Genomic DNA, 17,087 nt, shown 5'->3' on the forward strand with positions numbered 1-17,087 from the left:
TTATAATTTGAAATGGTTTGCTATCACTATTTACCCATTTCCAGCAACAATATTGCCTGGATTATAGGGCCCTTCTCGGAAAATTTTCCATTCCATTCTCAGAAAATGTGGATACCCAGGGAAGAAAAACCACTAGCCCGTTATATTACAGGGCATGGCTAGACATTCAATGGTTCTTGCTCTTTCATGTTAACTAGCATGTAATTACATTGTCTTCTTGATATAAGTACATGGTAATACAATTGTACATGTCACCATTGTTTAGACCAGGGGTTTCCAAAGTGCGGCCCGCGAGGACGTTTGGTGTGGCCCCGCAAAGCCCACCATCAACCCCCCCCCCTTTCTGACCATTTACTTTATTATTACATTTTCTGAAAATTTAATTTTGGGGAAATTAATAATACACAGCAATCAAAGTTCATAAAAATTCCCTAACATACATTTTTTTTACATGTTTTGGATAAAATCTGGACCCTCTCAAGCCAATTTTTATAATTAAGTTGTTACGGTCATTATATGCGCACTGCATTTGCCGTGCTGAAGGAAAATAAAATGGAACCTCCTAAGAAAAGAAAAAGCTCTTCTACTTTTCTTAAATTATTATTTTGTTGTCTCCTATCGCTTTCCACGGGGGAAGATGCTCAAAGACTGTGATATCAAGACGTGAAGGTACCATCCAAATAAAGTTAGATTACTTTACGCAGCTGAAGTAGCTAGCTAGATTCTGTAATGTTAACAGAGCGACTGCAAGAAACGTTACAGTTCAGGATACAGGCACTTTTTCTGTTGTAGATTTTATTCTAATATTTTAAGAGCAAAACTGTATTCAGCTTCAACTACATCGGGAAAATGCTCTTTGTACAGTATTGCAGTTTGGATGTTCAACTTGGATCTGTTGTTACGAAAAGTACTACTGTAGTAACAGTACCCGGCTACAGTTTAAAATTGTTACTGTTGCATTTCTTTTTTGTACAGTGTTTCTGAATAAGTTAGGCTACAGTACAGTAGCTAGTAAGATGTTACGTAGCTATGTAATTACATAAAAAGTGCCAATGTAATGGCAGATAATTATGAATAATTAACGCTGCACTTTCAACAGAAATATGTGATTATTTTGTTGATTTCAGAAATAACAACCTCAAGGTGAAATACAGTAATGTCTGTGTTTTATTTCTGCACATTTACTATGGAAGTAGCACTAAATGTCCACACCATGGGAAAATGTACATAATTTGTTTAAGTCAAATGTTGTACATCTCAATCTATTTGTATGGTCCCCAGAGATTTGAATTAAGTTCACTGTACATATATTCAGCTCTTTGTGAAGTGGTCAGTTGTACAAGTCAAGATGCATTCTGCCTCACTATTGAAGAGTAACACACAAAAGAGTTTAATTGGTGTAGTTTGAAGAGTACCTATTTCTGTATTATCGCCTTTAATTGTTGTATGTAAGATGTAACAGCATGATATTGGTGCTCAAACCTAAGCCTGTTGTAGCACCAAGACACAGGATAAAATACAAATACATTTCAAAGCTGCTGGTGTTGCAGTGGTAGTAATATACATTCCTAATTTAAATACAAAAATGTATAGGAAATTAAAAAAGGTATGATTTGGGACATAATTCGGTTTCATGAGTGGTACATTTTCTTGTACGGCCCCCCATCCCATGCAACCGCTGGGAATTGGCCCTCCATCACCAAACTTTGGGAAGCCCTGGCTTAGACCAATGTAATTACACATGTACTGTATTCCTCCAGTCGTTACCATTAAAGAGCAGGAAACATGTGATTATTACTGTGATATTACATGGTTATGTATGTTCTGCTGCTTCTGAAAAGCTTTATCGCTGCTGGAAAGATTCTTCAAGGTATAGGATCATTCAAGAATAAATGGTCAGCCAGGTTAAAACATTGATCGATTCTTTGTACTTACATACAGCCTAAAGCTCTATATTACAGAAAAACTGTGAGGATACAAACAATAATGGAACTCTGTGGTTCTGCTATTAATATTCATATTGGCATAATTATTTTTTAATCATTACATAGATTGTTTTGATTAATTACACATCCAGCTGCTCACCATTCATTAATTTGAAACAGGGCAGGGTACATTTCTTATACATCTTATATTTATCATGTAAATGTGAGTAAATTCAAAATTGGTTAGACTTAAGTGTCTTCTATTAAAATCTTTTCTACAATTTGGGGGTTTGATTTATATGGACACATTGTTAGTAGGATTTACAACGTTAATCATTCAAAACATTTAATTATCTTTGTAAGCAGACTGAATCTGAATATTTGAAGCCAGCATTTTGTGTAAAGACTGAATAGTAAGACACATGTTTTTGAAGAATTTCTAATAAAGAAATATGTACATTGTCTAAATGATGATTGGAGACCGTTAGTAAACTATAAACACCAACAATAAACTAAATTAGATAGTGGCTGAATGCTGCTCAACACTTTTACCACTTCATACCCAGTATCATAGTTTAACACTAGAACCACCACAGCAGTAATTTTGACGGTTTTCACATGTGTGAAAAGATACGTGGTTGTCCGTATTGGACCTGGCAGCCATCAATTCTTTAATTTTGTACAAGGAATGCACCAGGGAAAATGTCAGTAGGAGGGATTTCATCCTGAAGCTAGCTACAGCGCTTCAGCAGGAACATTTTGATCTGCAGCAGGCTGCAGCAGCTCAACATGGATTCTGTGCTGCACTGAGTTACACGTGGAAGATAAAACATATGTTACTTATGTTTTAAATTAAAAACTACTTTCGTTTTTACAGTTTTTTAGGTCCACATATAACAGTTTACATCTATTTACACACTACTTTCTTTTGAAATGTTTAGTTTATTATAGTTATTATAGTTTCTCTTTTTTTGAAGTAGTGCTTTATATGTGGTAAATCAGAAAATAAACCTTTTAGGAAAGGTCTAATTCATCTTACAGGTATTGTTATAATTTATATGGATGTGATACAGGCTTTAAATCAGAAAATTTATTACAAATAAAAACTGAAATAGCTTGGTTGGATAAGTGTCCACCCCTTGTAATAGCAATCCTAAATTAGCTCATGTGTAACCAGTCACCTTCAAAATCACACACCAAGTTAAGTGGCATCAACCTGTGTTAAATACTTATTCACATGATTTCAGGATAAATTCAGCAGGTCTTGTAGGTTCCCTCTGCTGGGTAGTCAATTTCAAAGCAAAGACTCAACCATGAGCACTAAGGCGCTTGAACATCAAAGGCCTTGAACATCCGTTGGAGCAAGGTCAAGACGATTATTAAGAAGTGGAAGGTGTATGGCACCACCAAGACCCTGCCTAGATCAGGCCGTTCTTCCAAACTGGATGACTGAGCAAGAAGGAGACTGATCAGAGAGGCTACCAAGAGGCCAATGGCAACTTTGCAAGAGCTACAGGCTTTTATGGCCAAGACTGATCAAAGTGTGCATGTGACAACAATATCTCAAGCACTCCAAAAATCTGGCCTGTATGGTAGGGTGGCAAGAAGGAGGCCAATACTCAAGAAAGCCCACCTTGAATCCTATTTGAAGTATGCTAGAAAACACTCGGGAGATTCTGCAGCCATGTGGCAAAAAATGTTGTGATTTGACGAAACTAAAATTGAACTTTTTGGCCTAAATGCAAAGCGTTATGTTTGGCTCAAATCCAACACAGCGCATTTCCCAAAGAACACCATCCATACTGTGAAGCATGGTGGTGGCAGCATCATGTTTTGGGGATGTTTCTCATCAGCAGGGACTGGGGCGCTTTTCAAGATAGAAAGGAAAATGAATTGAGCAAAGTACAGAGAAGTCCTTGAGGAAAACCGGGTGCACTATGCAAGAAATCTGAAACTGGGACAGAAGTTCACCTTTCAGCATGACAACGACCCAAAGCACACAGCCAAAGCTGCACTGGAGTGGCTAAGGAACAAAAGGTAAATGTCTTTCAGTGGCCCAGTCAGAGCCCTGACCTAAATCCAATTGAAAATTTATGGCATGACTTGAAGATTGCTGTCCATCAACACTCCCCAAGGAACTTGACAGAGCTTGAACAGTTTTGTAAAGAAGAATGGTCAAATATTGCTAAATCTAGGTGTGCAAATTTGGTAAAGACCTATCCCAACAGACTCACAGCTATAATTGCTGCCAAAGGTGCTTCCACCAAGTATTAACTCAGGGGGGGTGGAGACTTATCCAATTATGATCTTTCAGTTTTATATTTTTAAGATATAATTTTTTTCTCAATAAAAACTTTTTTCCCCTTAACAGTGTGGAGTATGGTGTGTAGATAAGTGGAAAAAATCCTCATTTAAATGCATGAAACTCTGAGGCACTGACAATGACAAAATGTGAAAAAAGTTAAAGAGGGTGTAGACTTTCTATAAGCACTGTATACCGTATTCCTTTGACATAGTTTTTAAACAATGTTTTCTTCTCAAAAATAGCCTGCATCATAAGTTTGAATACAGTATGGTGAAACATGTATTAAAATCACCAACAAAAGACGTGACTACCCAAATACACAAACAACTGACTGCCAAGAAAAGATGAACCTAAACGTTACTGCCAGGTCTCGAATCATCTATGACATGCAGGCAGCCATTTTCAAAGAAGTGTCATTAGCTTCCTGAGGAATTCATATAGAATGAATTGAATGAATGAATACAATTTTAGCATTTCTAACAAACAGTACCAGCTTAGACAGATTGGAAATGCTGATGAGACTCTCATATTTTTTAACATGCCAAGCAATACCACAGTTCACAAATTGGGAGAAAAACAGGTGTGAGTAATCACGACTGGAAATGAGAAGTAGCACATAACTGTAATGCTGTATGTGATAACAGACGGGTGTAAACTGTCTCAATGTGCATAGTTGAGGTTGTGTTTTTGTAAGTGCATATTTATTAGATATTTTATTTGGGCTGCGTCTTAAATTTGAGGGTGGCTTAAATTTCAAGGCATACGGGGTGTGTGTGTGTGTGTGTGTGTGTGTATGTATGTATGTGTGTATATATATATATATATATGTGTGTGTGTGTGTGTGTGTGTGTGTATGTGTGTATAAAATGTAATTTGTCAATCTTCTCAGGTTCTTCAAAATTTAATGGCAATTTGTTTTGGAACCAAAGGGGATAAGGTGTGAGTTATAGTATAAATCTGACAGGAACAGCAAAAATATTACTAAATGAAACTCTCTTTAACAATCGTTCAAAAACAGCAGATGGGTTATAACTTTAACATAACGAAAAGTGTGATAGTTTGAGTTAAGGACATTTTATTATAATGATAAGTGAAGTTTCTTTCTAAATTATGATTTTTAAAATTGCTGCTTGAAGGTAATAATATGCTTTAAGTGCCAATCAGATTGAACCTTTTTTCTAAGAGGTTCAAAGTAGCTTAAAAATAATTCCACTATATTATCTAAACTGGCACATCAGTCCTACTAAAAAAATGTATCCTGTGGAATGTTTCCGCTCTGAAGGGTTGTACTTTAATTAGAACTGCAGTTTTAAGAGGGAAAATTACAGTATACATAGAAATAGTGGCCTATAATATTGTATATTTTTGACAGCTGTGACATATATGTATTATGGAAGCAGATTTATTTAATAGATTTTAAGCATCAGTGTCTGTTTTAAAGCTATGCACTTCATGAGAAATCAATATTCAGAGCATTAACCTGACTTTTTTTTTGTACCATATAAATATGCAAATAGGTGCATATGCTTATGTGGCTGTACCATCACGTGAGATAAGGTAATTGATGGGGCACTACTGTATTTTAGAAAAGAGGTGAACCGAAAGAAAAATCTATTCGAAATCCACCTACAAGTCCCTAGTATGTTCTTTTTCTAACACCACACATCCATTGAGACACTGGTGTAACTGCATTTTCACTGAAAGCAAAGCATACCCAAAAAAGCAGCTCATGCACCTATTTGCAAAGTTATACAGCTTTACACCAATTATGCCTATCTTGCTCTCGTACTTAAAGACTGTTACTTCTGAGTATCAGTGAAAAAGTGTAAAAAAAGAAACTTATACTTATCCTCGGATTACCTAAATGCTTTGCCGTGTGTGTGTGTGTGTGTGTGTGTCTGTGTAAGCTTTGACCAAGACGTTTAGGGACAGTGTAAAACCCACGATTCCAGATACAAAGATTTTTTTTTTTAATGACCGAAATACATTTTCTGTGATACTAGGCCCTGTTCACAAAGTTCTATAATGCATGAGTTATTGAAATCATGTATAAATATGTAAATTCAAGTTCATACTGTCGAAAAAGTACTGAAAGTTATTTCAAGAGATCCGGGAAGATGGGAAACAGCTTACAACTGTTTAGGCTTGAACATCAAACTGCATTTAATCCATCCAAACTGACATCCTGAATAACGCATGGGTTTAAGCTTTCTGAATAGGGCCCATTGAACTTCTTTTCAGAGTCAGTCTTCCAAAACCTACAATATTTCTTAAATATTAGGCAATTGGAAGCTTAAATAGAATTACAGATACTGTAAGACAGAATCTGGTGAGAGGGATAGCACAGTTGATTTTGAGTGTAATATAATACACATCGGACCAGATTATTTGAGAAAAGGGGGAGGACGTTTGGTTTAGTATTTAAGTAAATCTAAAACTAATAGAAATGCTTTGCATTGATTTTCTTGGTAAGCCATATTAATATGAGTGCAAATGTATTTCAAAACACAAGTTTGTGTCAGCGATGTGCAGTTTACTGTAATTCAACTTTAATGAGAAGCTTAAATTGTCACAGCATAGCAAATATTAATGTACTGCAGTAATCCTATATATAACGTCTTGCTTAAATGCTTACCACAGTATGTTGTGTTAAATTCAACTACCAGTAATCATTAAATATAAATAGTAAATACAGTACTTATTTAATTTCTGATAGTACTTTAGATTATAAACCATGAATATAGTTACGTTATAATAACTTACTGATGGTCCCTATTACTGCACTGTAACTACTGCATAATTACTTAGAAAAGGTGAGCATCATTTTGATACTTGATGGTACAGACCATTTTCAGGTAATTAAACACTTATTCCAGCAGTGGTTACCATGTCAGAGCAAGACACGTAGTAGTTATTATATTATTACCATGTTATTATGTGGTTATACTATGTGGGGGGGCACTTGGGGAGCATAGCCAATGCATTATTATACAAAAGAGTGTTTTCAATCACCAGACACAAGTATGTGTCATGATAATGTCTTGATGTCTTGTCTGTTGCCTGTGCATGTTTTGTTTTTCTATTTTATTTTATTTTGTGTCTCCATTATGCTAATAATACATAAATATCCTCTTTCTTTTTTTTCTTCTTCCTCCTTTCTGTAGCATATATTGAACCTACCGCTACTAGCCCTGTGTCAAGTCCAGGTCAGTATTCACATACTGTACTGAATCAGTATATTTGGGTACTGTAAACAGTGACCTCAAGGCCCCTTTTTATCAAAATGGGTATCCTGGATGTTGGCTTTAGCTTTCGTGTTGTGGGCAGATGTGTCATTACAAACCTCATAATTAAACCTCCACTCAGCCCATTGGTGAAAAAGAGCTTGTGGTTTCATTCATGGCTGTCTCTTGTGGCTCAGAGAGCAGTGTGTTATAATGCTGTCCTTTGTGCATAAGCTTTGTTCCTGCCGTCCCCTTCCTTCTATGTAATAAGCTCTGCATGAAGAGGGACTGGTTAAAAACCAGTCTGTTCTTTTTTATTTATTTTTTTACTTGATTTATTGTTTGTTTTTGGTGTTCCTGCAAATGGAAGCTTGCTTATACAGTACCATGAACCAAAGGCGACATGAAACAAAAAGCAGAATCAATGGTTTCACCCCATAGGGAAAAGAGGATACTGTTCAGACAATTAAATGTCACAATACTGGCAATATTTGATGCCAAAAACATGTAGCATTTCTACATTATTATTGTACTTTAATATGAAACATAGGCAGGTATTTTCATAATTATTTTCTGAAATATGTGACAGTCAATCCGATTAAAATCCATCACAATTGTGTAATCCACATGTTATTGTCCATACTGTGGATATATTTACCTTTTGTGTCTTTCTTCCTCCATCCCTTAGTCGTTTATTTTAAATGAATATAATTATCAATTGGGTTGCTTCTCAATCACAAAACTGTCTGCTCAATGAAAATATGCAATTCTCTGCTATCATGCAATGTAAATACTTGCAGAACAAATGATAATTTCATGCTCTAACGCAACACTGCAATATCAACACGCTAACTCAATATCCTAGAGCTATTGTTTTGTTTAGTTTGTTTCCAAATTGCCTTCATGGGTAATTTAGAAATATCCCAGTCGAAAGGTTTAGAGTAGTTTAGCCGCATAAAAATTATTATTGGCTCCTGTCACAACAAGTAATACATTGAGCCAATAAGATTCCTTTGATTTTTAATGTTTGCATACAGTGTACATCCAATCTATTTGGAATATAATGAAATCTGTAATACAGTACAGTGAAAAAGACATATCACTAAATGTGTACAGTTCAGATTAAATAGGTGCAATAACAATAAGGTACTACACTTAGATTCATGGTGTTAAACATTCATTAAATAATGTGCTGGAAAATTAGTTTTTTCTTAGTTTGTAAATGTTTATATTCCAAATAATTTGTATTGATGGAAGTCTTAACTTGTTTATCTTGTACACTGTGACCTGGCTACTATAGAAGTATTTGAATTCTGAGGTCATGGATTCAGTCCTTTGTCACGATTTTGTTAATCAAAAGTAAATATGGTTCATTAAGAGGAAATCAATCCAACAAGGAAAATAGTTTTTTTTTTTTTTTTTATCACAAAAAAGTTCATACCAATTGTTGTTTTGAAAATGTTAGTGGTTTACCAGAGCATAACAGCACCCCAAAATGTCATGTTATAAGACCATAACCACTGAAATGCCCTTTTCAAAACAAAGAGAAATGTGCTTTGCAAACCTGACAAACAAAAAAAGACAAACCGTGTGGGCTATAACAACACTAAAAGGTACCATAAGAATCAACGTAAACTAAGAACAATAAACAAACTAAAAACAAAACTCCCCAAAAACTGTACCACATAAAATGGTTTGAGGAAAAACACATTTTTTTAAATTATTTTACTCTGGCAAAATGATATTATAGTGGTTTTGAGTTATTTTTAATATGATTATTCCATAACCTTTATCATCCACTGGGCTTCACTATGCCATCTGGTTGCACTTGATCATTTAGGTAAGAATAACACGTGAAAAATAGTCTACCCACTAATGTGGAACCAGAGAGGACAGTGATCTAACTGAGTGGGACTTATATTCAAAACACACTGCATTATCACATTCACCAAAGTCAGATGAATTGTAGACATTGCAATTGCTTCACTAATTACCCTGTGTGACTAATAACCAAAAATCTTAACAATTGCAATTGTATTGTTTTAGATGTGAACAGTACACAGTACATAGCAAGCAGTAACCAAGAATTTGCATTCATTTTACTTAAAGCAAGTCTAAGTCTACTGTAGATGTGCTTACATTAATTCCTGCTCAACCGTGTACATCCTAAAGCTCACACCTTTGCTGTTATTTGATTTGTCTGTCAGTATATCTGCCAAATGCTTACCTTGTTTATAGCACAACATAAATGAAGTAAGCTATCACCTTCAGTTAGGAAATTATTTATTTCAATGTCTTCAGAGAGTCAATAACATGCAACAGTGCACATAATGTGCAGATGGGATTGTAGTGTAGTTTGCATTTCTGTCAATTTAAAGGCATTAATAATGTGTCTCTTTTAAATGTCACCCCTAAAGCTCCAAAAACATTAGAGGCCGAGACCACCCCCTGAAGACTTGAAATCACAAAGCAATGAACTTCAATGCCAGTGCATGTCGTATGTCATTATCTCTTTCCTTTAAAAGTCAACTGAAATTCTTTACTTCTGTGTGACCTAATATACAATCAAAACAAACTAGTTTACTATAAAATAAATAATAAACATTTTTGACCCCCATTTTTTATTTATTTTTTATGATTTATTCTTTACTGTTTTTTGAGTAAACAAGCAAACACGAAGAGACTCCTATATTAGCACTGCTAATTTTTTTTTTTTTTCACTTTATTTTTAACTTGACATAATCAAAGTACAAATAGTCAACACAGAACTGGAGGACATTGCTATGAGCACCCCAGAAGTTGTGTATTTCTTAACGTTCAGCTAAAATCTAAATTAAATTAATTTGATTCCCTAAAAGACGATATTGGGGTCTATTCATTAAAGTATTTGCTGATTGTCTAGTTAATAGCATTTTTTTAAAACTAACGAGTCGCCCATATTGACATTCATAAAATGATCTGTGTACACTGGCGATTTATAAATGGGCATATAGTCTTTCAAGAACAAAATCCATCATCTCTTTGATGACCTCATCTTCCCTGAGGTAGCTTTTGACAACATAGTCTAAAGGAATCTACCGACAGCAATACAGAGGTACATGGAAGCACGCCAAAGAGGCAAAGGAGGGGGGCGTTTTCGGGTGCATTAAATCATTTGCTACTGATTGAAGAAGTTTTGAAAAATGAATACAAACTATATGGTCCAAAAAACAAAACAAAAAATGTATACCTCAGGGTCTATTCCAATAGCTTTTAAACCTGATCCTCAAGCTCCCCAATGGTCCAGGTTCATGTTTAAAATAGGAATTCTGTATTTGTTTAAAACATGGTTTTCCAGTGCCCATGAATAAATACTTTTAGGCAACTTCTGTGAATCTGAACAATGTGTAGTTACGCTGTGTTTGCTGTACAATCTATATTCAACACCAGAGTACAATGCAAATAAAAAAAAAAAAAAATGGACCTTTGGGGGTACTTGAGGAGCACAGTAAAAAACTGCTGGTCTATTCAGTTGGCATAGTCTGTAATGGATCAAAATAACCCTTGTGCATCAAGGTTATGAAACATCTCAACATCTAATCTGCATGCAAGTCTCTTCTGTCTGTAAAACGTATTAATGTAAAATGACTTGATTTAATTGCACAAACAGAGGTGTTATATAGATCTGCCGCCTCTGCTTAGATAACCTTAATTGACACATTTCTTACCAGAATATTAATATGTATATACAGTATATTTCTATCTAAACAATAAAAGGCAGGCTCAGGCTGCCTTAGAATGTCATTATAGTTCAATCCAGTGTGGCGTGTCAGCCAGGGATGTTGGATTTGGTCCAAGGCCGTGGCAGGTTTCAAGTAATCAACCTCATGTGGCAGACAAGTTCTAAGGGTCTGCCATAGGCAAAAGGGAAAGCATAGTAAATTAACTCCAACAACAGACCTGGTTGCTTAGTAATAAGGTAGCCGCATGTCATGGGGAATCCCCCAGCCACTTCAGATCAATTTTCACCAGCATGAGTCGCTGTGGGGTGGTGTGAACGAGTGGTTTGCTGTTCAGGTGATGTAGGAGCTTGTGGCAAAGTATTCCTTCAAGGTCAAATCCAACCATTTACAAAGGAACCAATTACTTTGCTACGCCCCTATTTTATACCCTCGCTCATGACCCCTTGGTAAACGAGCGCATTCACTCCTCCAATCAACGGATGCCACCACGTTTCCCGTTCAGGTCATTGAGTTTGGGTACCGTAGCTCAGTCCCTTTTCTAGCCAGCCGACTCCCACCTACCCATGGGAATAAAGTGTCATGCCTTTAGTCCAGGGTATTCTGTTCCCTTTATCTAGCACCCTCTCAGATCAGGAGGGAGCTCTAACAGCAAGCGCCATTCGATCTCTGTCACAGTTCTCCAACAATGACAGACACAAAGTTATTGTTCAAACAGCACTTTAGTTGTGTAATTTCCTCAGTTGGAGACCATCAAATAATGAAGCTGGTTCTACCCAACAATGGGTATTGCCAACATATAACAAAAGGGGTTGCAGTCCCGAAATAATGAGACAAACACGCAACACAGATACAAAAATATGTCTCCAGACTGTGTGTGCTCTTTGTGCAGGTGCTGTGCTCTCAGCAGTGGTGGTGTATATTTACAGGTGCAGTACGGGCTTAGTGCTGGCTTTGTGGTGCAGCTCCCAGATTTGTATTAGCCGTCTGACAAAGTCAAATGCAGACAGTTTATCAATAGGTTAGTGTGACAAAGTGCCTGCCCCTGTGTGTATTTTGTGTTGTGTGTTAATGTTGGTGTATAGTCATTGGTACACGGGATATAAACGGGTCTGAGTAACACAAGTGTTTAAAATGTATATTTGTATTTAGGCAATAGGATTGCACAGCACTTCATGTGCAAGTAAAACGTAATAAATTGTGAGCACAGGGAATTGCACTTTATTAATTCACGTGCAGTTGTACTGCGACTCCAATTGAATGATTGATTAGAAATCGAGTCTCGGTACAGCTGCATAAAAGGTGCATGTTTTCACCCACTCGGGGTTGTGTGTTCGGTGAGTGGAGAACGGGATTGGAGACAGAGGTAATTGTAATCGTATTAAGTAAAATAGAAGCTCACCATGTTTTGTTTAGTGTTAGTCAGTTTTGTTTGTCTGTTTATTTTGGCTACCAGTGCTGTGTCCTGTGTTTTTGTTTGTCTTACAACTGTTTATTTTCTGACTGTCTGTTCTTTTATTAAATGCTGAACGAGACCATTTGCTCAGCTCCGTCAAACTTCACCTCTCTCTCTGTTTATTTCCTGGTTCCCGTTTCTGGTCTGACGTCCCCCACTCCGGCCGCCTTTGTCACCCTTAGACACTCCACTCACGTTTCCACAGTCCTTGTTTCTTCTCATTAACCACAACAAAGGAACCGATTATGGCATCACGTACCAACGTAACAAAGTACCCTAAGCCCCGCCCCTACCTAGTTCAGCCACCTGTCACTTTGATCACCATACTCCTTTCCTGAATGGCCAGTTTCTGACTGCCGTTGGAATGAACTGCCCAACTATTCAGTACGTCATGCACAGTTCCTGTTGTACAGCGCCTTCACATTTCAAGAGGGATATTGTTGATTCAGATTCATTCGCTCTCTGTCACAGACAGACATAAGAATGAAATCAGTCAAAATGAAATGCAGAACTGTAACTGGATTAACAGAGATTGTTCCTCCCTTAAAGGCTCTGTACTATTCCACCTCGCTGCCCCACATTATAGTACCAGTTCTCTGTGGTTGAAGCTATTCAAAGTTTTACTGGCTAAAAGAAACATAGCGGGCACTAGTTTTAGCTTTTTAAAAAAAAAATATATATATATTGAAAGTTTTATCAATCTGTAATTACCAGTTTACCACTTTCTAATTGTATCAAAAGGCAAATACCTGGTTAATTGTCTATAAGCCTACCTTTCCAACGTCGTCGACGACCAGACAGTAATCTTCTCCAAACAGGGTTCTATTGCTTATATGGTCCACGGGCTCCATAGAAAACAGCACACTGTTTTTCTAAATACTGAAGCTAAGTGGATTTTTTTCTAGTAGTTTATGGAGCTCTGGAAGTATGACTGCATGCAAATTTCTCAGCCAGTAAGAATGACCTCCTGTGCCTGTTTGTTCTGTTAGCACTAAGAACACGCCTAAGGCTTGCATGAAATAAGGACATAGTCTGAGTAATAACTTCACCACTCAGCCTGTTGCAAATCTCCCTACAGAAATGAGCTTGCAGTTAGTGCTTGACAGGTACAGTATTTTTTTTTATTTTTATGTGATCATAAACTGTTTAGAAGTTAGAATTAACATGGGTGTGCAGTTATTTACTCTTTAACAAAACATCTCTCTTAAAAGAGGCTTCCCTGGTTCCTGAACTGGTGAAATGGTTTACTGTACCAATGCTTGGAGCCTTTAATATTACTTTACCACTGAGATTGTGGCTACTGTCATACTATCTGTCACACTGATCCGAAACTTATGCTAAAAATGGAAAAACTATAATTATCTCTGTATATGTTCTTTGCCATAAGCAAGGAAAAGCCATAAAATGTCCTGATGGAAAAATTACAATTCTAACATTTATGCTTGTGTGGGACTCTCTGAATTAGTCTTCAAGCTGTAATCTTATTTCATTTTATACATTCTACTCCCACATTCCCCTTCGTTCAAGGGTACTGGTGTTCGTGTGTTTGAGAAGAGGGGGGTGTTCATATCATACAAGAAACTGGTTAGCGTACACCTTAATAGTAAACTATTGACTATCTCAATTGGCCCTGGCAGTATATTCAGCATTGCATCTCAGACTCAAATTGGCCTTTATATGCTTTTGATGTTATCATTTTCAGGGTCACTTTAGTTCTAATAGGAATCTGAACAGCTTCACTACTCAAAATTGAAGCAGGTGCCAAACGATAATGCTATAGCAATTTTATTTTTTGTTCCGTTTTCTGAATCTGTATGCCGCTGGGATACAATGCTAATTCTCATCTTCAGATCCAAGGCTGTTTAAATCGACCAAGAAATGCAGTTCACTTACCTCTTCATCGCCAATATAAACACCATGTGGCTGCACATGTAATTGTAGTCTGACTCTATGATGTTGAACCTTTGCAGTCAGCACATAAAGGAGTTAAGTAATATTTATACAAGGTTATAATCCTCTTATTTTTGGCAGAAAAAAGCTAAAAAATGCTGTTTTCCAAAAATTAAAGTAATATCTGTTAACACTACAACCACCACTGTTATATATTCATACGGTACCTAAAACCCCCGCTGTCAATCAGTTCAATGACAGTTACATTTTAAACATCAGTATTAAAATGAACAAGCAATCGGATACAACTCAAAAGTTTTATTCAAGCACATCATATCAAACGTCGGCACAGCCGAAATGCCGTATTTAAATTAACAATTAAACATAAAATGGTTTATTTTCTAACTTAACACATATAAAGCACCATATGTAAACAATATGATTCTGAAAATATCACTTGCCAAAAGAGATGACTGTATACGTGGACTGTAATTCAGTACATACGTTTAAATCTGGTACGTAATGTAGCAGTATGTAATATTCCCCCAACGTAAACGCAATGCAATTTAGGAAAATATTTTAAAAAATAACAAACAGTCTCCAGAATTAAAACCGTATCTAAAGTCAGTATTCAAAATTGCAGAACATAGTCCTCGATATGGCATTAATGAGTAATGTCACAGTTCACTTGCAAATGAAAATGTAAAAAAAACACAACTAAAATCATAGATTTAAAAAAAAAGAAATGCATCACAGTACCTAAAACTGTTTAATGGCTAACTTTTATATTACCATACCTTGTCTCATTTGCTTTGTTTTTGCATGAAGCGCTGTGTAACTGTAGTGCACAATAAAGACAGACTGATTTGTATGGAAGCCCATTTCCTCCACAAAAAAAAACAAAACAAAACAAAACAAAAAACAAAATACATTTGAAACTTCCATTATAAGGTTGACATACTGTCTCATTATTTTGACATAGTATCTCAATAGTTCGACTTATTATCTATATTTCAACTTACTATCTCGTTATTTTGACTTACTATCTTGTTATTTTGACTAATGATCTCGTTATTTTGACTAATGATCTCGTTATTTTGACTAATGATCTCGTTATTTTCGACTTATTATAGTAATAATAGTAATTATAGCATCAGAAAAAAACATGGAATTGATGTTTTGGATCAGATGGCACGGAAGTATTCCGTGAAAGCTGGCTCCCAACGATGGTCTGTTCAGGTGTTTTACAATGTATTGGACCTAGCAGCTATCAACTCCTGGGTACTTTACAAAGAATGCAAATGTTCTCTAATTTACCAGGTAGAGAATATATTTTATTTGACGTACTCAATAAAAAAAAAAGAATTACATCCGACTGTTTCTCCTTTTGTTATACTATTTACAGTGGTTTGAATACAGCAGTCAGAAAGACTGCTGCCAGACTTCTAGGTATGAGTATATCTCTGTTAAAAGTATGCTTACAGAACAAAGTTTATTTCTATTTTTGCAGTAACATGAACTGACTTTCAGCCTTGAATAAAGCATTCAATTACTAAAGTATTCAGATGTTTGTAAAGATAATATTTTCACTACTTTTAAAATATGGCAACATTACATTTTATGTCAATTTAAGTGAAAACGAATTACTCACCTGATACTTTCGCTTGTTTCGAACACCATCAAGGCCATTGTGGTAGGTTTCTTTTTTCCTGTAACTTGGCATTTCACAAAGTATTTTTTACAATTGCTCCAGTCTGAGGTTATTGATTTCAGTTCTAGGCATACAAAGACAAAATTACACTTACATAACTATGAAGACATTCAATGTACAAGTCTCTATGTAGCTATTAAGGTCCTTTGCAAAATGAAACAGATCTTTTGCTTACTATATGATGGAGTGTCAGTTTTCAGGTCCTCAAACTACAGTATCTGGCCTCTTCAATGTTTAATTAATGATCTGCCTATTCAAGTCAGAAATAATTATGTTATGGTATCTGCTTTGTGGTTTAGGCCTGAAAACCCAGGTGTAAATGTTTTCTTACAGCCATTTGTAGAGGATTGTAGAAAGCTTAATGAAGTTGGCATGAAATGGAAACACCCACATTCTGGGGAGGTGATCCTTTCTGAAGTTATTCAAGCTGTTTGCATTTGTGATTCTGTAGCCAGAGTTATTCTACAGAACATAACACAGTCCAATGGGGCCTGTGGGTGTAGCATGTGCTTACACCCAGGTGAAGAAAGTAAAGAAAGGTAAAGGATCTGTAAGAGTTTATCCTTATCAGGATGTACAATCACATATGCATTGCATATTTTAGAGGCAGTAACACAGCTTTCTTCATTATGGCTAGATTCCCAATACCATGACTGTCTGTGGTATATTGGCACTATGATCTCTGAGCTAAACCAATGTTTGCTCTCAATCCACCCACCATGTGATATTTCCAGAGTACCATGGTCTCTTGCTTTATGCAAGTACTGGAAAGCAAATGAGTGGAAAAAATTGGTGGTTGTTTTACAGCCCTGTGATTGTCAAAGGTATCCTACATAAACAGTACTATGGTAACTAGT

The 17,087-nt window shown here is 36.1% G+C and overlaps 1 protein-coding gene across 3 annotated transcripts in view; it reads left to right on the plus strand.

Annotated features, from left to right (window-relative positions):
* LOC121331274 (neuronal growth regulator 1-like) overlaps positions 1–17,087 on the plus strand; it is a 234,186-nt gene that overhangs the window by 176,167 nt on the left and 40,932 nt on the right. The window contains exons 7-8 of one of the 3 annotated variants that reach the window (XM_041278553.1): positions 7,395–7,436; positions 9,872–10,065. The exons of 1 other annotated variant lie outside the window; for it this stretch is intronic. In XM_041278553.1, coding sequence (XP_041134487.1) covers positions 7,395–7,436; positions 9,872–9,906 — 77 coding nt within the window. In that variant the 3' untranslated portion in view covers positions 9,907–10,065. Of the gene's footprint in view, positions 1–7,394; positions 7,437–9,871; positions 10,066–17,087 lie in introns of those variants that run through there. One more of the 3 variants, XM_041278551.1, reaches the window with a different exon arrangement.

The sequence above is a fragment of the Polyodon spathula genome, chromosome 18 (genome assembly GCF_017654505.1).
Source record: "Polyodon spathula isolate WHYD16114869_AA chromosome 18, ASM1765450v1, whole genome shotgun sequence".
Lineage (NCBI taxonomy): Eukaryota > Metazoa > Chordata > Actinopteri > Acipenseriformes > Polyodontidae > Polyodon > Polyodon spathula.